Raw genomic sequence first — 25,056 nt, forward strand, 5'->3', positions numbered from 1 at the left:
AGTCGCCCTTCTGAAGAGAGGACCTTATTTGGCAGGGCATGATCATCTTGAATTTTTTCTTGGGAAAGAGAAAGGTTGAACTGGGAAAGGTCTAGAATTGTGCGCAGGCCAGCCTGGTTGGGTTTGGGTACCGCAAACGGACAAGAGTAGGAGCACTCCCCTTGTTCCACTAGGGGAATGGGTTCCACCACCTTGACATCTAGAAGCTTCTGGATCTCGGCTCTGAGGGAGGGCGTCCCGACTGCTGAAAGGGAGGATTGAAGGGTGGGGTAGGGGCAAGCGGAAGCCCGCCCGATGGACAAAACCCACCAGTCTTCGGTGATGGTTTGCCACACCTCCAGATGAGACGAGATTCGTCCTCCCACCAGAGTCTTGTGCGAGCGCCATAAAAAATCATTTTGCAGACTTTTCGGCGGAGAGACTAACTATCCCTGAAGTGGAGGCTGAAGACCGAGAGGAAAACCGACCTTGTTGCTGTCTCCGACGGGAGTTACCTCTCGGCGGATCAGGCCTATGAGACGTGCGGTCCTGGAAGCCTAAGGAGGACCGAGACTGGGATCCAGATATCTGAGCGTTGACTGGGGGCTTCACTAGTTCCGACAGAGACTTGGCAGTTGGCATGCTCGCCTTAGTCTTTTTAAGCTTGTCATCCATTGAAGAATGAAACAGCTCTTTGCTGTCAAAAGGCAGGTCCACAACTTTATCTTGGACCTCCTTCGAAAACTTTGTTGCATGAAGCCAAGCTTGACGAGAGGTGTCCACCCCCAGCATGAGGCCTCAAGCTGAGGTGTCGACATGGTGCGCAGCAGCCTCCAGCATATCCTGCGCCAACACCCTGGCATTTAATAAACTGCCTTTAAAGTCTTCCAGCCTGTCAACAGGAATGAAGTCAGCCAAATCCCTCCACAGTTTCATATTTGCCGCCGCCAAAATGAGCTCTGCGTTAGCCTGATGCAATTGCAGCGCTGAGTCGGCAATAATCTTTACCAAGGAGGTCGCAGAGGCCGGCTTGGATTGTTCAGTGGCAGCGGCTACCACCATCAAGGATGGGAGCAGGCATGACGCCAAGGCTACTTCCTCAGAGGAGTGAAGCCTGTAACGGGCATCAATTCTTTTATTTATGTGCAGCCCAGTGTGGGTTTTATCCCAGACCTTGCGGACCTCGGCCAGGATGTCCCTCTGAAGGAACAGGATAGTGCGTTCTTGTGGCGACAAGGTCAGTGCCCCCAAAAGCAACCCTTCCTGCAGGTGCCTCAGGTACTGGTTTGTCAAGGAGTGACATGTCCAGCACCTGGTCGTGGAATGCTCGGATAGAGCAGCGCTGGTCGTCACTATCCTGATCTGCCTGAGGGTCATGCAGTGCATCCAGATCCATCGGCTGCAATGCAACCAGCGTCAAAATGATGTTTCGCTCTGCTGGAGTCTTGTCAACCGGAGACAAGGGAGGCAGAAGAGCTGGAGGTGGGCCGGGAGGCAGAAGCGGTGCCGCTGCGACAGCTGCCGTGACCTGAACTGTCGGAAGAAGGATGCGGCGCCTGAGGGCAGATTTCCCTAAAGGGTCCTTTAAAGTACTCCCTCATGGGATCAGAGTTCATGAGACTGAAATTTCCCAAAAAAGGCATCCGAGATCTTAGGCAGTGGAGAGGGTAGAGGCATAACCCCATGAATGTAGTGAGGAGGGCTGCCAAGAGGGCCCGTCACCAACCGGGTCTACAAAGACCAATGGGGCAGATGTAGGAGGAATCGAGCCCGAATGTGGTACTGGCATCCGAGCACGCCAGTCATAAGAGGGGCAGAACAGATTCACACTGTTGCATGGAAAAGGTTGTCCACCAAAAAGAAGATTCCCTGCACCCGCCGTCGATAGCGTGGGTGTGAGGGAAGAATCCAAAATGGTTGCCGTAGAGAACGCGGGAAGGCCCACCATTTTGTGAGCATCTGAGGAGAACTGTGCCACATGTGGAGATGAGGCAGGTGACTCCACAGACGGGTAGGGGACTTGATCGAAACTTTAGCCTTGACACAAGGATCCTTGCAAGAGCCGGTACTATGGGGCCTTAGATGCTTACTGGACATCCTGTCCCTTGAATTAGCCTCAAAAAGAGGAACCTCGGCATAGCCGGTAACAGAGGAGTTACGGTCAGCGACCTCTCCCTGTGCCCCCTCAACAGAACCGGAAACACCCCATGCGCTGGAAAGTTGAGGAATCCACCTCACAGACAAGACCTTAACAGGCCTCTCAGTTCTGTTGGTACACAACTTAGGCTCGATAAAAGGAACCTCGGAACAGAGTCCGGTCTTTATAGCTCCCCCGAGAGTGGCCTCGAACCGTGGCTCGGTACAGAAAGCATCAACGGAGGCCTCAGGGTGCACCCCGGTGTCTGTGTGAGAAGCTCCAAACACGGAGAACTCAGAGCGAACTCTGGTACCCAACACCTCAGCACGACTATGCTGGCTATTAGCACCCGAATAGTGAACCGCAGATTATGATCCGGTATGGGCAGGCCCCTCGCGGGAACCCTCAGAGAAAACCCTGGTACGCATATCAGGCCTGTGAGGCACCTCAGGAGAAACCCTGGTAGCAGAGCTTTTAAAGCCCCTCCCGGACCTGGAGGCCCCCGGAAAGGAGTCGCCGGCCAGGTTGCCCTGAAAAGTAAGGATCTTACTGGGTGTCTTTTCTTGCCGTCGATGAAGAGTTGAAAATGTGATGGAGGAACTCTCTGGAAGATCTCCTCCGACCGACGAACACGACACTGAAGTGCCCGAACCGAAAGGGAGTTGCAGTAGAAACACGAGTCCCAACGGTGATCCAGTCCCAGACACTCCAAACAGAGAGAATAGGGATCCGCCCTAGCGAAGCAACATTCGCAAGAGGAACAAGCGACAAATCCCAAACGATCCGGCATAGACAGAGGACTACGCGACCGCAGAACCGGAGCAGGAGATAAGGACAAAGGGAAAAGAAAAAGGTCTTCCCAGTGATGCAAGTGCGTCCAGCCCCGACCGTGCAGAGAAAAGGACTGAAGGGCGATGCGCAGGGCGGAGCTAAGGAGGGTGGGGTTACGGCCATGTGGGGTACCCCCCCGTAAAAAGGGGACACATTTTTTCAATTTGATTCTTTTTTTTACAAAAAGTGCTCTGGTCCCGTCCCACAAGACAGAATGTCACAAAAGGATGGAGTAAAGGGGACGGGACATAGGAGTATAACGTTTAGAAGCGTTGGAAATGCCACTGTCTTTAAAAGCTTTAAGTGACACTGGAGCAAAACTTCATAAGTCACTTTGAAAATTATTTAGTGGTTTACACGATTACTGTTCTTCGCGTCAGTGTTGTCACAATGTGCCTGGAACATTATATTTACCCAGGCCCTTCACATGTAGACATTGGGAATGACCTCTGGCATGCATCCACTTCCGGGGGCTCGGCTTTGGACTATGCTCCAGGCTCCTCCAAGAGTTAAAATGTGGCCAGTGAGCATGGTGTTTGGACATGCCCAGTGGCCACTGCACATGGAGCATGACCTTTACCCAGAGCCCCAAAGTCAAGTCTGCACAGAACCAACCCAGAACTAGCTTAGGGCCGGCAGGCCCAGAGTTGGGTCCACACATACACGCAGTGCCAGCTCAAGCACCACAGGCCCAAACCCAGTTGCACGGGCATACACAGACACAGCTTGCGTCCTGCAAGGCCCAAAAGGACATGGACCTGGCTCAGGACCCAGAGGCCCAGGATTGAGTCTGCATGCCAACAGACATACGGCTTGGACCAGGCTCTGGGCCTGTGAGCCACCCATACTAAGATCTGCAGGTCTATAGACAACATCTAGTTTGAAGACTCCCCTAGACAACAGTCTATTCACCTAGTGCCAAGTCCAGGGAGCCCCACTAGGCCAGAGACTGCTCCAGGTAAGGCTATGAAACCAGCAGTATACAAGAGTGTTTTAGAACATTTTCATGAAGCCCTTGTTCATAACATGTTACCATAACAATGCAATCACTTTTTAATTAAACTGTATCCACAACCAATAACAGCAATGTTCAGTGTGCACCACTTCATGAAGCAGCTGCCACAACCTTGTCATGAGTAGCTGTAACTGAGCAGTCCAGCATATATTGAGGACTCAGAAGGCTAGTAGGGAGGTACAATTAATCCCAATAGACACCACAAAAGAATACACCACACTGGTATACTGAAAAAAAACATTTATAAGGACACAAATAAAATATTTACGATACAAAAAATAAGTACTCTGGTCACACAACACATATCAGAGCATTGTTTAAATAAAATATAGTAAATGGCAAATTAAGGCCCGACTTGCTCTTTACCCTATAAACTCCCCCGTGCTTGGTGGCAAACACTGTACATACAGGCATTACAGAGATAAATTAAGAAAAGACCCATAGACAATATTTAACACAGTAACAATTACAGGTCAGGATCCAAGCCGGTCAGAACTTAGAAGTGGTTTCCCACTCCTCATTAAATAAAAGTAAAGTAGGATACATAATACATATGCACACAATGACCAACCCAGAAAGGAGGGCTAACAAAGTCCAGGATATATTTTAGTTAGAGTCTCAACAGTAGGACCACAGTGAAACATTGTATGTTCTGGGACCACAAAGTAATACACAGATTAGAAAATACCTAGCAAATCAGGGACATTCGCTGGTTTGGTGGAGAACTCCAGGGACCCTAGAAAAATTACACAGTTCAGGTAAATATCCGTCCAGTGTTACTTGCTGTAATTCCAAGTTGAAGAAAGTGCCCCATAGGAAACCAAAGGACAAAGTCTGTAGGCTGAACAGTGGCTATGATGAGAAGCCAATTAAGTCTAAATTCCTTCCCACAGGTACTTGGGGGTGGGGGGAAACAGTCCACCCAAAGGGACAACAGTGGAGACCCAGAAGAGATACAGTGGAAGGTTCTAGACCCAACCACCCCAGAAGACAGAAGCAGAGCCGGATTCAGCCCCTAATGTTAACCAGTAGGGAAACCTGAAATACCCAAGGACCACAGGGACCCGTGACGGTATCTTGAATAACTTGCCTTCTCAGGCCCCAGATGTTACGACACTTACACCGTTGGTTTTTGAAAACACTTTTCCGGAACAACCCAGTAAGTAAGGGGCTCTTTTAAGAGGAAAAAATGAAGGATCCTGAAATCCTGGAACTTGAACCCTGAGCCAACGACAACCCTGATGACCCAAAACAAAAGCAATCATCCTTCACAGGAGTGGGACCCACCATCTAGAAGTGGAATCAATAATGTAAATAGCTCCTGGCGGACAGAGGAATGCAGACGGAGAGTAATAACACTAATTTTCACACATAGTAAGGGACATGTCCCGCTAATCGGGTCAGGCAAAGTCAGGCACTTGACTCTAAGTGCATACACCAGATACCAATTAGATCGCGGAACCTAGAGACACACTCGGAGAGGGCGGAACACAAGTACGAGCAGAACTTCCGGGGCAAAGGCAACCTACTGGAGCAGAGCGACGGACCAAGGGATGAGAGCAGCAGGTCAAAAACCCCAACTGTTCCCTACTGGAGGTCGTTGCCTCAGACAAGCCGTGAAAGACAAGTGAAGAAGGTCAGATCCCACATCAGAAGGCTGCACTGTGTTTCAAGGAGGCCAGCAAACCTCCCAGGTGAACGGCAGAGTTGGGGAGGCGAGGTCAAGCCTGTGGTAATAACCCTGACTCTTAAAACCAAGAAAGAAATGCAGACAGCCTGTGAAGTGGCATGCAACCTGAGAGACCGGTGTGTGGTAAAGCTTGAAGTAGCAACATTATATTGCAAGTGAAGGTTGCCCGCGTGTTGATGAGACGCGAAGAAAGGCAGACCTCTGAATTAACTTTGAAGTAAGGACAGCTGTGAAATCAGCAATACTAAGTAACCGAGTGGTCTGGTGAAAGGAAGTAGCCCACATGAAAGTCTCTGTAAAAGGTACATTTTTTGAAGCGAAAAAACGAATGAAAGGCAAAGTAAACTAAGCAAAATGAACTCCTAGATAAGGGGAGAGTGAAAGATAAACGGTGAACCCTGAGTTGAAGTGGTCCTGCGGCGGTCTGTAAAGAAAGCCAAACACATTCGACATTCTTCGACATCCGAAAGTGGTCTGAGCCATACAGAGGGAGACCTGAAGTGTAAAAAGCTTGCGGAAGGGAGCTCCCTTGCAAGTTTTGTTGAACTTTGTTGTGAGAGGTCTGAGCCCGACGGAGGGGGACCTAAGTGATCTTTTTGTTGAAACATTAATTGGAAGTCAGGAAACAAGACTTTTAACATGGGAGGCCAAAAGGTCCTCAACCTACATTTTGGAACTGTTTATTGTGTTGAAAGCCGAGCCAGAGCGTGTCATCCTGCCTACAGGGACAGCCTTACTCCGTGGTTCAACTGCATTTATTCTTTTGAACACTGATTTTTCCTTTGCATACATTTCTCCTTTATACACATTTTGTACAAGAGCTAGGGCATTAGGTTTTGTTAGCATAGGCTTGAAACACTTGTTTATAGGGGTTGCCAGACATTTCGTCGAAAAAAATTGGTCGACAGGACATTTGGTCGAAACCATTTGGTCGAAAACCAAATGGTCGATTTCTTTTTTATTTCATTTTCACTATTTTTTTTGGGGGGGGGTTCCCCCGACCCCCCTTTTTTTCTAAAAAACCCTTTTTTCCCTAAACTACAACCTAAAAAATATATATATAATGAAAAAATTCGACCATTTGGTTTTCGAGGAAATTACGTCGACCAAATGTCTTTCGACGAAATGTCCGGACACCGTTTATAGGTGCGTTACGAATGCCATATATCATATCATATCATAGGCCATTTTGATTTGACAAACTCTACTAGGACTGTTTTATCGTTTGATGGTCAAGACTACTCACATCTTAGTTATAGGGCAGTAGGATTTTTTCCAGCCCCAACAACTTCAATAAAGGTTTTACAAATTGTGCCTATTGTGTCAGTATCATACTTATGATACCATGCCATCTCTACAAAGCCAACCCGTTAACTCGGGCAAGTAGTAGGAAAATGGCTCCCTTCCCATAGTGCGACTGAAGTAATAAGAGGTTAGAGTGGATGACATTTTTTAAAAATAAATATAAATGACAAAATGGCTGGGTCAATGTGCATATGGTTGATTCAATTTGTTTACTCTTTTAGTGCTTTTCGCAAAGAAAAAGCAGTAATGCACTATTCAAAAGTAAAGGATATCGGAACAAAAGTTTAAAATAAATAATGAACATTTATATTTTCAAGACCTGATTTTACATAGTACAATATGCTGTTCATCTGTATATAGTTTTCTTGTGTAAAGTGCTAAATGTGCCAATGAACATTTACCGTTTTCATCATGGCAATTGACCTCTGGTGTATCGGGTCTAAGGTCGTCTTCAGGTGCTTCTGGATAAATGATCGCTGTGTCTCCTTGTTGAAGGAATTCTTCAACATTTGGATCCTGGTTTTGTTCATTTTCTGCATCAGAATCACAATCATCTTCTTGAACTAGAAGTATAAATAGAAAGCTTTATAAAGAAGTGGTCTGAAACTGACCATGTTTTACCTTACTCATCAACTGTGCCTTCATTTGCTAATTGTGCAATGATGAATTCTACCATAAGGGCGTTTACACCAACAAACTAGCTCTTTCTTTCTATATATTCAGATCTCTTGGTGGGTTAATGTATCTTAGAGTTTAGATAGGAACAGGTTATTTACAAAATTGAGAACATGAAACACTGGATAAATAGGGTTTCTATAAAAATATAACTAAATTAAAATTAGGGAAAAATGTAAAGTTAGCACTGAATTCATTATAGTATATAAGTAAAGTGATGTGATGCAGGAGGGGGAAAGATAAGGTAATTTATTTGAGAAACTACCACAATCAAGCTAAACCGAAACAGTATAAATAATCCAGGCCGTATCAAAATGTTCTACACTTTTCAAAATATTTGAATCACTGATGCTAGGGCAAGTCGACAGATGTTTAAACACGTTCCAAGTTGGAGTTATATTACAGTTTTGGGGCAAACCTGTTATTGCCTGTAACGCTAACTCCTGGATATAATGCCACCATTGTAAGTGATACATGCCTTCTCAAACGTCATTATTTTATGCTACATTTAAATATGAAATTAACTCCATAATGACAACACTATCTGGCATAACAGAAAATAATGGAAAAGAGAAGCAGGTTGCAAAATAAAAAAGGCAAGTGCATACAGCAGAGCACACAGTGATAGGAGGCAACATGAGATCTTTGACCACATTATACCACTAAGTAAACGATCACAATCCCACCAGAGTGGGGACGAGGAGTGGGGGGGGGGGCACTGAAATGGAAACATGCATACTCAGCATCAGGCCGTAGAACACTAAAATGGTGCAATGTGTTGCTTTTTTATTTTAGTACGTTTGCTGCCTTAAACCACTTTCGTGGGCAGGTATTCTTACGGTTTTTGCATCTTGTTCTTTTCTTCGATGAACATCCATGCAAACCGAAAGCGTAAATAAAATGTAAAATGCTGCATTGGTTGCAATAAGCCTCAAACAATTAAATGAACTTGGAAACAAGTCAGATAAGCCATTGTATCGCAACAGAAAAGGGTGTGAACAAACACCTCAAAAAGATGTACTGATCCAGTAGACATGACGAGGAGTATTTGGTGCCCGACTACCAACCTAGATGGACACCTTGCTAACACTCTTGTGTGCTGCGCTTGAACTTACATCTTGAATTCTGCGGACTAACACAGTGAATCAGAAATGTGCAGTGACCTTGTGGTGTTGTGGATTTGTTATGTTATCGAGATTTATATAGCACATCTTCACCAACAGGGGCATCATGGCGTGAAGGCTGAAGACTAAACACGTGGCAGCACCAAGCAGCAGAAGCGAGCTCAGGCAGAGAACAGAAAAGTGTTCAGAGCCTTCCTGCCTGAAGGAGAGATGATCAGTAGTCTCACGAAAAAACAGTGGGATAGAATTCCAACGCATGGCTGCTGCCAGGGAGAACGAATGACCACCCACTCGGGAATATTTGAACCGAGGCACCACAATCTGCAGGGAGGTGGATGAACATAGAAGACGAGGCGGAACATAATGTCTGAATTTGGCCTGCAGATATTCAGGGTCTGTCCCATAAAAGGCTTGGTGGACCATGCACAAAGCATTGAACTTAACTAGTTTAGCCACCGGAAGCCAGTGCAAAGAGTTAAGGATCCCAGAGGCTGAGGACCGGCGGGCAGCACCAACGGCCAATCTGACGGCCGTGTTCTGGAGCACTTGCAACCGTTGGGAGAAGATAAGGCAGCTGTGCCAGAAACAAAGCATTACAGTAATCGAGTGAACCCGAAGTGAGAGAAAACTACCACAGGACGAAGAGAAGAAGGGAGATAGGGAAAGACCTTGCGAAGAGTCTTTAATTTAAAGTGAACAGATTGACAAACAGCACTAATCTGCGAATGCATAGATAGTGAGGCCGAGAACTTCACGCCTAGGTTTTAGACAACAAGAGAAGGCAGGGGAAGAGGGCCAAGTTCAGAGGGCCAGAAAGCTGAAGATCACCCCGAGGACTAGGGCATCGAACCGACAATAAGCACCTCAGTTTTTTCTCCATTTAGGTAGAGCCAGTTTTTACTATTCCAAGAATGGACCGCCGAGAGGCAGGAGCGACAACGCTCCACAGTAGCATGCACAGAAAGTTCAAGTCGCACCAGGATTTCAGAGAACATACCTGAAAGAGGAGACTGATGCTAAATCATTGGTGACCTTCTAATACCTATCTTCACAAATAGTAAGTTGGAGCCGAGGACATCTGGGCATGCTTACACCAGTAAACTCAGGTTTGCTGTGGTAGGTTCTGCCCCCTTTGCCCTTCTGGTGTTGTCTGGGCGGCCCTGCGAAGAATGCTTTCTGAAAGATCAAACAAGTGAGCCGTTGATATGATTATTTTGGGTTTCCTTTAGTACGATCCATCTGAGGACTATGGTGTAGTCCTTTGAGGAAACTCGGAGTAAGCGACGAGAGTCGAAATAGATTGCGGTTTATGGTCCTCTGTGGAAGGTTCCTATTTGTAGAAGAGGTTTTGGGAACGTTGGAGGGGGTACGTTATTTATCATAGACCATTTATTCTGATTTCGGTTAGTTTTTCTCACATTCAAGTATTTTTTATATATTGAGGGTTTATAGTGATAATGTCGAGAAAAAAAATGTCGACTTACAAAAATGTCGAAAACAAATGTCGAAAACAATAATGTCGAAAACCTATACATATAATGAAAAGAGTCAATTTTTAGGAAAACAAATGTCTTTAAAAAAAGTCATTTAGCACTATCAATAAATACATAAACAAGAAGAGTCCCCCACAACCCCCCTCACCCAACACCCCCCTGCCACCCCCCCACCACCCACTCACCCCTCATACTCAACACATTTTAATTATATATTTATTTATTCAATAAATAAACAAGGAAAATATCATTTACTAGAGGGGTTCCCCCCCAACCCCCCTCACCAAACACCCCCCCCGCCACCCTCTCACCCCTCATATTCAACACATTTTAATTATAAATATTTAGTTATTTTTTTCTAAAAATTCGAAAAAATTTAGAAAAAAATTTGACATTATTGCTTTTCGACATTTTGACTGTCGACATTATTGCATTCGACATTATCACTGACCACCATTAATGAGAATATGGATAGTGATGCCGCTCTTCTCATTTGGCGTTCTCTTTGTTACAGTGAACCCCTTGAGGCCCGGGAGTATATTGTTCTGCATATCTGCCCATTTGAACTTTAGACACTGCTGAGTTATGGAGTGGAGTCGTGGCACCCACCTCAGGTTGGTTCTATCAAGCTATGTTGATCTTTTGCATTTGAATGTGTTCATTGATCAGTCTATTTATTTATGCTGGTCCTCCATTTTCCCTTTATTTGTAGTATTCGGTTCCTTAGTACACTTTCCATTTCTTTAACTGTTGTGCCTCATGCACGGAGTCCAGTTAAGCCACCTCTGTTCCATGGGCCGTTACTGTACCTATAAGCATTGTTTGCATGTGAACATAACGCACCATTACAAATGAGATATTAATTAGCATTTTGGACTGATTTTGATGTAGGGTCACATTCATTAGGCTATCGGTTATGGAGGTTCTCACCCCAATATTGTTTCAATATGATTGACTATTCTTAATAGAAATTGACTCGTGCATAATATGGAATTTTGACTGACTTGAGAGAGTATACAAGATTGATTTGATATTTTGTGTCATTTTTCCTTTCCAGTCCATTTTTGCTCTTGAAGAATGGGTTCTGACCTTGAAACGCGTCAGCTATTTACGGACTTTGTACCTGCTGCAGAAAATTTGATGTTTTTAAATCTATTTTTCTTGTTTAAAAACTATATACTTACTCTCTTCTTTCTTTAAACTATGTACCGATTGCTTAGAAATGGTGTATAACATTGGCTGTTCATACAGTTTAAGAGAGTGTGCAGGGGACGGCAGGATTCTACTATTGGATCTTCTTTTTATTGTATTGGGCCAAGTACCCTGGTCGTCATCGGGGGTCCAGGTGTCTTGATCCTGAGAGATTGGATCTTGAGAGGTCTGATACAGATCTGTGACATAATAGCTGTCACCATCCTGGTCATCATAAGGGTCCTGGAAGATATTCAAAGGAGTTTCAGGGAGACACTCTCAAGGTGGAGATGAAAATTGAGCATCAGCGTCTTGGTGACTTGAAAGGCTTGGGGCAAACATCCGTAGGCCGATGTCTTTCCAAAATGTCATCAAATTTAGCTGAAAAGTCTATGAATTCAGACATTTTGTCCATGCAGGGCTCACATTTCTCCCTGGTCCAGAATGAGGAGGAAGATTCATCAATGGGAGGGAAAGATGGTGCAGATGGAGTAGGATCCTGCTGTAGGGCCTGAGATAAAAGTGGAGAGGCTTGAGAATAGCCCTCAGGTAAGGGAGAGGCCTTCTTAAGGCCGGGGTCCTTAGAAAGACTCTACCAAAGCCTTGGAAGTGTTTTTTCGAGAGGTGCAAGTTTCGGCGTATCTTTCGACGCTACCGCATTGTTACCAAAGTTTTATGGGAGGCGCTTAGTAAGGCCAAAGCCTTAGGGCCTTGCGCCGTCCAAAGACGGGCGTGCAGCGGGCCCTGAACCACAACGTTGACATGCCTACGGGCGTCAAAGGCTTCTTCGACAAATCCGTTCGAACGAGGCCGAGGGGTTGTGCATTTGGTTTTACAGAAATGGTGTGTCTCACCACGTGTAAACACCTGTTCGCACTGCGACAGCATTCTTATCAGGGCTGGGGACAGACATGCAAGAGTCGGTAGACTCAACGGTTATGTCTATGGGCTTCGATCTGGAGCTGCTTACAGACTCCTTGTCCGAGGCAACGGCGCCAGCGAGAGAATGACTCTCGTCCTGCATGGCGTAGGCTGCCCACTGTTTGGAGCGCCTGTCCTTAAGGTTCTTCGCCCGAAAGAGCTTACAGTACTTGCAATGCCCTTCATCGTGGTCACAAGGGAGGCACTGATTGCACACTCAATGAGCATCCTTCCAAGGGAATTTGCTGTTACACGACAGGTAAAATTTAAAAGGCGTTCACTCCATAGTGGAGGGGAAAAAGCAGCCAGACGAAAGAAAGAAGAGCGGGAAGGGCAAGGCATTCTCAAGAGAATAGTCAGCAGAAACGTAAGGCCGGGCCCGAGGGCCAAGTCCGAGAAGAAACAGCCATTGAGTCGCCATAGGTGTAGAATCTGCAAAACAGGATCAGCCGTCGAGAAGCTTGTCGATAGTCGACCAGCCGGAGAAGATCGTGCGATGGATCGCCAAATGAACAACTAGCAATATAAACTCAACAGACAAGCTCTGTATTAAGCGACCGTCAAGAAAGGCAGAAAAAAACAATCTAGGGGACCTCTTGACGCATGAAGGATTGTAGGTACACTACACATCCGTGACGTAAAGGATAGTGTTACATCTTCGAAAAAAAGATGCAATACTCTGCGATTACCACTAGATGTTGGACTATATGCACAGCATGTGATTCTAAAAAGAATCACAAGCATCAGAAATAAGCTTACCAAAGGGTACACTGTTGAACAATGTAATGGTAACGTATAGGAATGCAGACGCCAAAATAGAGTGTTATAAAGACTCGATACACGTGGTGCTAACAAACTGTCCAAAAGGAGTGTAATACATTAGTCAATCTGTGGAACAAATGAATTAAAATGTAATTCAGCTGTCTAGTTATTAACTAGTATGTGATCTGTGTAAAATGTTTGACATCAATAGATTATTAATTGTAGATGTTTTTGTCTCACAGAATATCTCATTTGAAAGCATGCCTTCTGTACTTCTTTGTATTGCCAAAGGGCCTCAAGAAGAATGTTCATTTCCACTGTTTATGGAAGAAACATAGAAACATGTCAGGCTAAATCAAGGGGCTGCAAAACTCACCCTAGGACGGTTTTGAAACAATAAGCAATTGTTAGTCTCGAGTTTAAATGATGTGAAGTGTGTACAGCTCAATTATTTTGATTTATATCTTAATACGGTTTTAGAATGTATACAAGTGGACAAATACTGAATCAAGTGTACACCATTTTTACATGCAATCAATCAATTGGAGTAGGAAATCATTAAGCTTGAATTTCTTGCATGTGAAAATGTAATCAATTAATTGATGTGTGATTTTCGGAAGCATTATTGTATGTATGAATATGTATTTTACACTTTCTTTGTTATTTAAACGATAGTCATTTTAAAATGTTAGTAGCAGTTGTTACAGATAGCATACACTTCCTCTGCTACTTGGAGCTGATCAGGAAGACGTTTACAAATTCATGGATGCTTTCATGACCAATAGAGCGCCAGCCCATAATGGACGCAGTGGCAGATTTATTGTGTCACTAAAATCGTGGAATTCAAAGACATTACCACAGAACATGCCTGCTCATAGTAGAAAAACAAAACTCTGGATCAGCTTATGTTTATTTGAATAGAGACCTGCCCAAAACGAGAAGCTTGATCAGAAAGAATTCATGGTCACTTTTCGTAATAATTCATCCTGAGTTACAAGGCGATCAACATATGGTTATCATAAGGGGGACAGAACCCCGTACTCTTTGGAACGGGTTTACAAGGTAGATAAATGGGATGCTTTCAGCTTCCTTCTGAACTGCAGATCAGCTGTGGTTTGTATCTTCAGTGAAGACTGTGGCATTGTCTTGGAACCATTTCTTGAGCATGTATGGACTCCACTCTTTGTTTTCATCTTTTGCTGGTCACTACTAATTGGTTGTCTCACAAGGTTAGTAGTCTGGTCAGGTACTATCAGTGATTTACATACTAGAGGTCATTTGGAGTAGCGGATTTGATGCATTTGAGCACTAAACAGATAACCTGAATTGCAAGTCTGGGAATACCAGTAGTGAGTGCAGGCCCATTACTGGATGTCTTTATTTAGTCTGAATATGAGTGAACCCGAACCAATATGCTTCTTTTGAAGTCTTAGAATATGATACTTGTACAACGTATCTTAACATGGATTGGCTTGATCTAATTGAGAATTTACCAATGTCTTTTCTACCATTATTTGGTAACCCAGATGTCAGGTAAAGGAGCACTGTACATACCCAGGGTTTTAGGTAGAATGCAGGGGGTACCAGAGGTAGCACGGATGGGTAGTGATAGCAGGCCAGGGAGGAACTCCAGAGGGGGAGAAGTGGGTTAATAGGAGTGATCAGCAAGATGTTACTTCAAGAGCAGGGACTTCAGGTATTTTCTGAAGTGTAGGATGGAGGGGCCAGTCTGTTCTATACTAGTAACTTGTTTGAGACCGGTTGTGTACGAGGAACAGGCCTACTTCCAAGTTGTTTCTCTTCTTGCATCTTTGTTTCCAGTCTGGCAGTGTCATGGTTTCTAGTGGTGCATTATCCTCAGGAGATGGAGTTTGTCGGTCAGGTGAAGTGTTGTTTTGATTGCTACTGCTTTGAGTATTTAAGGGGGAGCCAGTGCAGCCCCTGGATGATGCAAGTGATGTGGTCATAATTTCACAATCCTTTGACGAGCTACAGGATGCTGAATAGCTTTCAGAGGGGCTAAAATGGCATCTGGGGCTGCAGTGCGTAGGGTGTTGCCACCATCCAGCTGATTGATGGCCGTTTAGACATTCGGTGAGGGTATGAAGAGCTTTACCTTGTAGAGGAGCACAAGTGGAAATCATACCATTTGGGTGTTTTTTGCAATGTGTGTTTTGAATAAGAGAAGCGCTATGGTAAAGATCAGATTTTATAACTGTTTAGAGTTGAGGTTAAAATCCATCTAGCTTCATATCTGTCAGCCGGTTCTAGCCTTAGGCAAACAAAGATATTCTACTCTGTTAATTTGTGGCGAACATTGCCTCATATCTCTCTTTTTAAAGATGAATTTAAGTCCACTGAAGGGAACGACAGCGCTTCTCCGGCTCCCTGGAGGCACGGCTCCCTCGCCACGCTACAGCCCACACACACTGGATCAGCGTCTCCGCGCCACATCGTCCTCCTGCCTGCAGCTCCTGCTTCTCTCCGCTTTTGGGCGTCCCTGGACCATACTGCAGCCCCAGCTCACTCAAATCTCTGACTGATCACAGCTTTTACAGCTGAACACAGTCAATTAGAGTCAGGTGTGAATGGTTATCTACCTATGCCTGACTCTGCCTATTAGTGTCTCTAAAGTCAGTTGGCCTTACTTTCCCCATGCTATTCCTTTGGGTAATCCTCATCAACCCTAGTGGCCTCCTTCTCATCTCAGTATTTCTGAAAATGGAGAGAGGGAAATGAGGTGTGAGTGTAAAAACCCACCCAAAGGCTGAGGGTAGGGTGTTTTTAGGATTGGGAAAATAGCATGTCTTGCCCTCAGGCATTCTCCTCCTAATTCCCTGTGACCCTCCACTCAGTTGATATCTCTCACTTGGCCACATCCAGGGTCGGGATCCAAAAGCGATGGCCCTTCCCTGGCCACCTGAATAGAAGATCCTGAACTCCATTAGGTCAGCCGATGATAAAATCTGGAAGCAGACCCTCAATATATCCAGTATACAATCCAGGGAAGAGAATACCATTCCTATTTGATGTCCCAAATGAAACCCCTGGAGAGAAACTTCTCAGTCAGAGTCATGTGGGATTTCTCGAAATGTACAGATATGCCGTGTGTAAAAACTAAGCCACTGACAATTGGCAGGAGTGTATGATATTTCCTGAGAAGGAGCCTCAATCAGCTAAACGTCCAGGTAAGAGCACCTGTAGGGACTTCGGGCATGACTTTGATCAATCCAAGAGGTTCTGAACTGAGGCCAAGGGGGAGAACACAGAATTGGAACAATTGATGAAAGGCAGAGAATCTGAGCAATCTGCAATGAGAGGGCCAGTTTGGAATGTGCACGCGTGTATCTTGAAGAACCAGAGCACACATTTGTTCTCCCTCATGAAGCATCAATAGGATCTACACCAGGGTGTCCATCTTGAAACACTCTTTCGGAAGAAATGTGTTGAATTCAGAGAGAGATCCAAGACAGTCCTCAAACAGCTCAAAAACTCACCTCATAACCACATACAATCAGGAGAAAAACCATTTGAATCCCTCCAAATAAGGGACTTCCTCTGAAGAACTCATTAGGAGCCATTTGGAGATCTCTCAGATTCAATTCAAGTTTTTGAGGGAGGGCGTAGAGACTGTATGGAAGCCTGACTCCCCTCTGTGACGAATCTGAGGATGTCATCCCTTCTCCCCTGGGGGGAGACCATTCTCATGGGGCCTGGGCAGTGCGTCCACAGTACAATAATCCACCTGAGGGTGGTACACATTCCTCTCTCTCCTCCCCCCCCCCGCGCGCGGGCACACACGCATTCCTCTCCTCCCCCCGCGCGGGCACACACGCATTCCTCTCCTCCCCCCGCGCGGGCACACACACTCCCGTGGCGCGCGGGCACACACGCATTCCTCCCCCCCGCGGCGTGCGGGCACACACATTCCTCCCCCCGCGGCGCACGGGCACACATTCCTCCCCCCGCGGCGCACGGGCACACATTCCTCCACTCCCGTGGCGCGCGGGCACACACATTCCCCTGCGGCGCGCGGGCACACACATTCCTCCACTCCCGTGGCGAGCGGGCACACACATTTCTCCACTCCCGTGGCGAGCGGGCACGCACATTTCTCCACTCCCGTGGGGCGCGGGCACGCACATTCCTCCCCGCGCGCGGGCACGCACATTCCTCCCTCTGCGCGCGCACATTCCTCCCCCTGCGCGCGCGCGCACATTCCTCCCCCCGCGCGCGCACACACATTCTCCCCCCCCGCGCGCACACACATTCTCCCCCCCCGCGCACACACACACACACACATTCTCCCCCCCGCGCGTGTGTGGGGGCACACACATTCCTCCTCCCCCCGTGTGTGTGGGGCACACACATTCCTCCTCCCCCCGTGTGTGTGGGGCACACACATTCCTCCTCCCCCCGCGCGTGTGTGGGGCACACACATTCCTCCTCCCCCCGCGCGTGTGTGGGGCACACACATTCCTCCTCCCCGCGCGTGTGTGGGGGGGGCACACACATTCCTCCTCCCCGCGTGTGTGTGTGTGTGTGGGGGGGGGCACACACATTCCTCCTCCCTGCGCGCGTGTGTGTGGGGGGGCACACACATTCTCCGCCCGCGCGTGTGGGGGGGGCACACACATTCCTCCTCCGCGCGCGTGTGTGGGGGGGGGGGCACACACATTCCTCCTCCCCGCGCGCGTTTGTGTGTGGGGGGGCACACACATTCCTCCTCCCCGCGCGCGTTTGTGTGTGGGGGGCACACACATTCCTCCTCCCCGCGCGCGCGTCTGGGGGGGGGCACACACATTCCTCCTCCCCGCGCGCGCGTCTGGGGGGGCACACACATTCCTCCTCCCCGCGCGCGCGTCTGGGGGGGGCACACACATTCCTCCTCCCCGCGTGTGTGGGGGGGGGCACACACATTCCTCCTCCGCGCGCGTGTGTGTGGGGGCACACACATTCCTCCTCCCCGCGCGTGTGTGTGGGGGGGGGCACACACATTCCTCCTCCCCCCGCGTGTGTGGGGGGGGCACACACATTCCTCCTCCCCCCGCGCGCGCGCGCGTGTGTGGGGGGGGGGGGGGCACACTCATTCCTCCTCCCCCCGCGCGCGTGTGTGTGGGGGGGGGCACACTCATTCCTCCTCCCTGCGCGCGTGTGTGTGTGGGGGGGGCACACTCATTCCTCCTCCCTGCGCGTGTGGGGGGCACACACATTCCTCCTCCCCGCGCGCACGTGTGTGTGGGGGGGCACACACATTCCTCCTCCCCGCGCGCGTGTGGGGGGGGCACACACATTCCTCCTCCCCGCGCGCGTGTGGGGGGGGCACACACATTCCTCCTCCCCCCCCCCGGGGCGCGTGTGTGTGTGGGGGGGGCACACACATTCCTCCTCCCCCCCCGCATATGTGTGTGGTGGGGGGGGGGCACACACATTCCTCCTCCCCCCCCCCCGGCGCGCGTGTGTGTGTGGGGGGGGGGGGGCACACACATTCCTCCTCCCCCCACGCGCGTGTGGGGGGGCACACACATTCCTCCTCCCCCCCACGCGCGTGTGGGGGGGGCACACACATTCCTCCTCCCCCCACGCGCGTGGGGGGGGGGGGCACACACATTCCTCCTCCTCCCCCCCCCGCGCGTGGGGGGGGGGGCACACACATTCCTCCTCCCCCCCCCGCGCGCGCGTGGGGGGGGCACACACATTCCTCCTCCTCCTCCTCCTCCTCCCCCCCCGCGCGCGTGGGGGGGGCACACACATTCCTCCTCCCCTCACGCGCGTGGGGGCACACACATTCCTCCTCCCCACGCGCGGGGGGGGCACACACATTCCTCCTCCCCCCCCACGCGCGCGTGGGGGGGCGCACACATTCCTCCTCCCCACACGCGCGTGTGGGGGGGGGGCGCACACATTCCTCCTCCCCACGCGCGCGCGTGGGGGGGCGCACACATTCCTCCTCCCCACGCGCGCGCGTGGGGGGGTGGCGCACACATTCCTCCTCCCCACGCGCGCGCGTGGGGGGGGGCACACACATTCCTCCTCCCCCCGCGTGTGTGTGTGGGGGGGGGCACACACATTCCTCCTCCCCCCGCGTGTGTGTGTGGGGGGGGGGCACACACATTCCTCCTCCCCCCCGCGTGTGTGGAGGGGGCACACACATTCCTCCTCCCCCCGCGTGTGTGGGGGGGCACACACATTCCTCCCCCCCGCGTGTGTGTGTGTGTGTGTGTGTGTGTGGGGGGGGGGCACACACATTCCTCCTCCCCCCGCGTGTGTGTGGGCACACACATTCCTCCTCCCCCCGCGTGTGTGTGTGTGTGTGGGGCACACACATTCCTCCTCCCCCTGTGTGTGTGGGGGGGGGGCACACACATTCCTCCTCCCCCGCGTGTGTGGGGAGGGGGCACACACATTCCTCCTCCCCGTGTGTGGGGGGGGCACACACATTCCTCCCCCCGCGCGTGTGTGTGTGTGTGTGTGGGGGGCACACACATTCCTCCCCCCGCGCGTGTGTGTGTGTGTGTGTGTGTGTGTGGGGGGGGGGCACACACATTCCTCCCCCCCGCGCGTGTGTGTGTGGGGGGCACACACATTCCTCCCCCCGCCGCGCGTGTGTGTGGGGGGGGCACACACATTCCTACTCCCCCCGCCGCGTGTGGGTGGGGCACACACATTCCTCCCCGCGCCGCGCGTGTGTGTATGGGGGGGCACACACATTCCTACTCCCCCCGCCGCGTGTGTGTGTGGGGGGGGGGCACACACATTCCTCCTTCCCCCCGCCGCGCGTGTGTGGGGGGGGGGGGGGGGGGGCACACATTCCTCCCCCCGCGCGCACACACACATTCCTCCCGCGCGCGTGGGCACACACATTCCTCCCCCCACGCGCGCGGGGGCACACACATTCCTCCCCCCGCGCGCGCGGGGGGGGGGCACACACATTCCTCCCCCCGCGCGCGCGCGGGGGGGGGGCACACACATTCCTCCCCGCGCGCGCGGGGGGGGCACACACATTCCTCCCCCCGCGCGCGCGGGGGCACACACATTCCTCCCCCCGCGCGCGCGGGGGGGGGGCACACACATTCCTCCCCCCGCGCGCGCGCGGGGGGGGGGCACACACATTCCTCCCCGCGCGCGCGGGGGGGGCACACACATTCCTCCCCCCGCGCGCGCGCGCGGCACACACATTCCTCCCCCCACGCGCGCGCGCGTGTGGGGGGGGCACACACATTCCTCCCCCCACGCGCGCGCGTGTGGGGGGGCACACACATTCCTCCCCCCACGCGCGCGCGTGTGGGGGGGGCACACACATTCCTCCCCCCACGCGCGCGCGTGTGGGGGGGCACACACATTCCTCCCCCCACGCGCGCGCGTGTGGGGGGGGGCACACACATTCCTCCCCCCACGCGCGCGCGTGTGGGGGGGCACACACATTCCTCCCCCCACACGCGCGCGCGTGTGGGGGGGGCACACACATTCCTCCCCCCCACGCGCGCGCGCGTGTGTGGGGGGGCACACACATTCCTCCCCCCGCGCGCGCGTGGGGGGGGCACACACATTCCTCCCCCCACGCGCGCGCGTGGGGGGGGGCACACACATTCCTCCCCCCACGCGCGTGTGGGGGGGGGGGCACACACATTCCTCCCCCCACGCGCGCGCGTGTGGGGGGGGGGGCACACACATTCCTCCCCCCACGCGCGCGTGTGGGGGGGGGGGCACACACATTCCTCCCCCCACGCGCGCGTGTGGGGGGGGGGCACACACATTCCTCCCCCCACGCGCGCGTGTGGGGGGGGCACACACATTCCTCCCCCCACGCGCGCGCGTGTGGGGGGGGCACACACATTCCTCCCCCCACGCGCGCGCGTGTGGGGGGGCACACACACATTCCTCCCCCCACGCGCGCGCGTGTGGGGGGGCACACACATTCCTCCCCCCACGCGCGCGCGTGTGGGGGGGCACACACATTCCTCCCCCCACGCGCGCGCGTGTGGGGGGGGGGGCACACACATTCCTCCCCCCACGCGCGCGCGTGTGGGGGGGGGCACACACATTCCTCCCCCCACGCGCGCGCGTGTGGGGGGGGGCACACACATTCCTCCCCCCACGCGCGCGCGTGTGGGGGGGGGCACACACATTCCTCCCCCCACGCGCGCGCGTGTGGGGGGGGGCACACACATTCCTCCCCCCACGCGCGCGCGTGTGGGGGGGGGCACACACATTCCTCCCCCCACGCGCGCGCGTGTGGGGGGGGGCACACACATTCCTCCCCCCACGCGCGCGCGTGTGGGGGGGGGCACACACATTCCTCCCCCCACGCGCGCGCGCGTGTGGGGGGGGCACACACATTCCTCCCCCCACGCGCGCGCGCGTGTGGGGGGGCACACACATTCCTCCCCCCACGCGCGTGTGGGGGGGGCACACACATTCCTCCCCCCACGCGCGCGTGTGGGGGGGCACACACATTCCTCCCCCCACGCGCGCGCGTGGGGGGGCACACACATTCCTCCTCCCCCCGCGCCACACACATTCCTCCTCCCCCCGCGCCACACACATTCCTCCTACCCCCGCGCGCGTGTGTGTGTGGGGGGGGGCACACACATTCCTTCCCCCCCCCGCGTGTGTGGGTGGGGCACACACATTCCTTCCACCCCCTATGCGCCCCCCACCCCCGCGTGTGTGTGTGGGGGGGCACACACATTCCTCCTCCACCCGCGTGTGTGTGTGGGGGGGGGCACACACATTCCTCCTCCCCCCGCCGTGTGTGTGTGTGTGTGTGTGTGTGTGGCACACACATTCCTCCTTCCCCCCGCGCGTGTGTGTGTGTGTGTGTGTGGGGGGGGGGGGGGGGTGGGCAGGCACACACATTCCTCCTTCCCCCCGCGCGTGTGTTTGTGGGGGGGGGCACACACATTCCTCCTCCCCGCGCGCGTGTGGGGGGGCACACACATTCCTCCTCCCCGCGCGCGTGGGGGGGGGCACACACATTCCTCCTCCCCGCGCGCGTGTGTGGGGGGGCACACACATTCCTCCTCCCCGCGTGGGGGGGGCACACATTCCTCCTCCCCGCGTGTGTGTGGTGGGGGCACACACATTCCTCCTCCCCGCGCGCACGTGTGTGGGGGGGCACACACATTCCTCCTCCGCGTGTGTGTGTGGGGGGGGGGGCACACACATTCCTCCTCCCCGCGCGCGTGTGTGGGGGGCACACACATTCCTCCTCCGCGCGCGTGTGTGTGGGGGCACACACATTCCTCCTCCGCGCGCGTGTGTGGGGGGGGGCACACACATTCCTCCTCCCCGCGCGTGTGTGTGTGTGTGGGGGGGGCACACACATTCCGCCTCCCCGCGCGCGTGTGTGGGGGGGGGCACACACATTCCGCCTCCCCGCGCGCGTGTGTGGGGGGGGCACACACATTCCGCCTCCCCGCGCGTGTGTGTGTGTGTGTGGGGGGGGGGGGGGCACACACATTCCTCCTCCCCGCGCGCGTGTGGGGGGGGGGGGGGGGGGGCGGGCACACATTCCTCCTCCCCGCGCGCATGGGGGGGCGGGCACACATTCCTCCTCCCCGCGCGCGTGTGGGGGGGGCACACACATTCCTCCTCCGCGCGTGTGTGTGGGGGGGGGAACACACATTCCTCCTCCCCCCGCGCGTGTGTGTGTGGGGGGGGGGCACACACATTCCTCCCCCCCACGCGTGTGGGGGGGGGGGCACACATTCTTCCTCCCCCCCGCACGTGTGTGTGGGGGGGCACACACATTCCTCCTCCCCCCCCGCGTGTGGGGGGGCACACACATTCCTCCTCCCCCCGCGTGTGTGTGTGGGGGGGGGGGCACACACATTCCTCCTCCCCCCGCGCCACACACATTCCTCCTCCCCCCGCGCCACACACATTCCTCCTACTCCCGTGAGCGCGTGTGGGGGCACACACATTCCTTCCCCCCCCCCGCGCGTGTGGGTGGGGCACACACATTCCTTCCACCCCCCCACCCCCCGCGTGTGTGTGGGGGGGGGCACACACATTCCTCCTCCACCCGTGTGTGTGGGGGGGGGGCACACACATTCCTCCTCCCCCCACCGCGCGCGTGTGTGTGTGGGGCACACACATTCCTCCTTCCCCCCGCGCACACATTCCTCCTTCCCCCGTGTGTGTGTGGGGGGGGGGGGGGGGGGGCACACACATTCCTCCTTCCCCCCCGCGCGTGTGTGTGTGTGTGTGTGTGGGGGGGGCACACACATTCCTCCCCCCCGCGTGTGTGTGGGGGGGCACACACATTCCTTCCCCCCCCCGCGCGTGTGGGTGGGGCACACACATTCCTTCCACCCCCTACCCCCCCCCCCCCCGCGTGTGTGTGGGGGGGCACACACATTCCTCCTCCACCCGCGTGTGTGTGTGTGTGTGTGTGTGTGGGGGGGGGGCACACACATTCCTCCTCCCCCCGCCGTGTGTGTGTGTGTGTGTGTGTGTGTGTGTGTGTGTGTGTGTGTGTGTGTGTGTGTGTGTGTGGCACACACATTCCTCCTTTCCCCCCCCCCCCCGCACGTGTGTGGGGCACACACATTCCTCCTTCCCCCGCGCGTGTGTGGGGGGGGCGGGCACACACATTCCTCCTTCCCCCCCGCGCGTGTGTTTGTGGGGGGGGGGGCACACACATTCTTCCTTCCCCCCCCGCGCATGTGTGCGTGTGTGTGTGTGTGGGGGGGGGGGGGCACACACATTCCTCCTTCCCCCCGCGCGTGTGGGGGGGCACACATTCCTCCTCCCCGCGTGTGTGTGTGGGGGGGGCACACACATTCCTCCTCCCCCCGCGTGTGTGTGTGGGGGGGGGGGGCACACACATTCCTCCTCCCCCCCGCGTGTGTGGAGGGGGCACACACATTCCTCCTCCCCCCGCGTGTGTGGGGGGGCACACACATTCCTCCCCCCCCCCCCCGCGTGTGTGTGTGTGTGTGTGTGGGGGGGGCACACACATTCCTCCTCCCCCCGCGTGTGTGTGGGCACACACATTCCTCCTCCCCCCGCGTGTGTGTGTGTGGGGCACACACATTCCTCCTCCCCCCGCGTGTGTGTGTGTGTGTGGGGCACACACATTCCTCCCCCCGCGTGTGTGTGGGGGGGGGGGACACATTCCTCCCCCCCGCGCGTGTGGGGGGGGGCACACACATTCCTCCCCCGTGCGTGTGTGTGGGGGGCACACACATTCCTCCCCCCGCGCGTGTGTGTGGGGGGGGGGCACACACATTCCTCCCCCCCGCGTGTGGGTGGGGCACACACATTCCTCCCCCCGCCGCGCGCGTGTGGGTGGGGCACACACATTCCTCCCCCCGCCGCGCGTGTGTGTGTGGGGGGGGGTGGGGCACACCCATTCCTACTCCCCCCGCCGCGCGTGTGTGTATGGGGGGGGGCACACACATTCCTCCTTCCCCCCGCCGCGCGTGTGTGGGGGGGGGCACACACATTCCTCCCCCCGCGCGCGCACACACATTCCTCCCCCGCGCGCGTGGGCACACACATTCCTCCCCCTCGCGCGTGGGCACACACATTCCGCCCCACCCCCCGTCTGTGTGGGGGCACACACATTCCTCGCCCCCCCCGCGCGCGGGGGCACACACATTCCTCGCCCCCCCCCCGCGCGCGGGGGCACACACATTCCTCGCCCCCCCCCCGCGCGCGGGGGCACACACATTCCTCGCCCCCCCCCCCCCCACGCGCGGGGGCACACACATTCCTCACCCCCCCCGCGCGTGTGGGCACACACATTCCTCGCCCCCCCCGCGCGTGTGGGGGGCACACACATTCCTCGCCCCCCCCGCGCGTGTGGGGGGGCGCACACACATTCCTCGCCCCCCCCCGCGCGTGTGGGGGGCGCACACACATTCCTCGCCCCCCCCCGCGCGTGTGGGGGGGGCACACACATTCCTCGCCCCCCCCCGCGCGTG

The 25,056-nt window shown here is 53.9% G+C and overlaps 1 protein-coding gene across 5 annotated transcripts in view; it reads right to left on the reverse strand.

Annotated features, from left to right (window-relative positions):
* The window catches only part of ZEB1 (zinc finger E-box binding homeobox 1), a 648,143-nt gene that overhangs the window by 259,875 nt on the left and 363,212 nt on the right, over nucleotides 1–25,056 (reverse strand). For 4 of the 5 annotated variants that reach the window (XM_069648074.1, XM_069648073.1, XM_069648075.1 and 1 more), the window contains exon 4: nucleotides 7,359–7,520. The exons of the other annotated variant lie outside the window; for it this stretch is intronic. In XM_069648074.1, coding sequence (XP_069504175.1) covers nucleotides 7,359–7,520 — 162 coding nt within the window. The remainder of the gene's footprint in view (nucleotides 1–7,358; nucleotides 7,521–25,056) is intronic. 5 annotated transcript variants of the gene reach the window in all.

This window comes from Ambystoma mexicanum, chromosome 2q (assembly GCF_040938575.1).
Source record: "Ambystoma mexicanum isolate Mex_15411 chromosome 2q, UKY_AmexF1_1, whole genome shotgun sequence".
In the NCBI taxonomy this organism is placed as follows: domain Eukaryota; kingdom Metazoa; phylum Chordata; class Amphibia; order Caudata; family Ambystomatidae; genus Ambystoma; species Ambystoma mexicanum.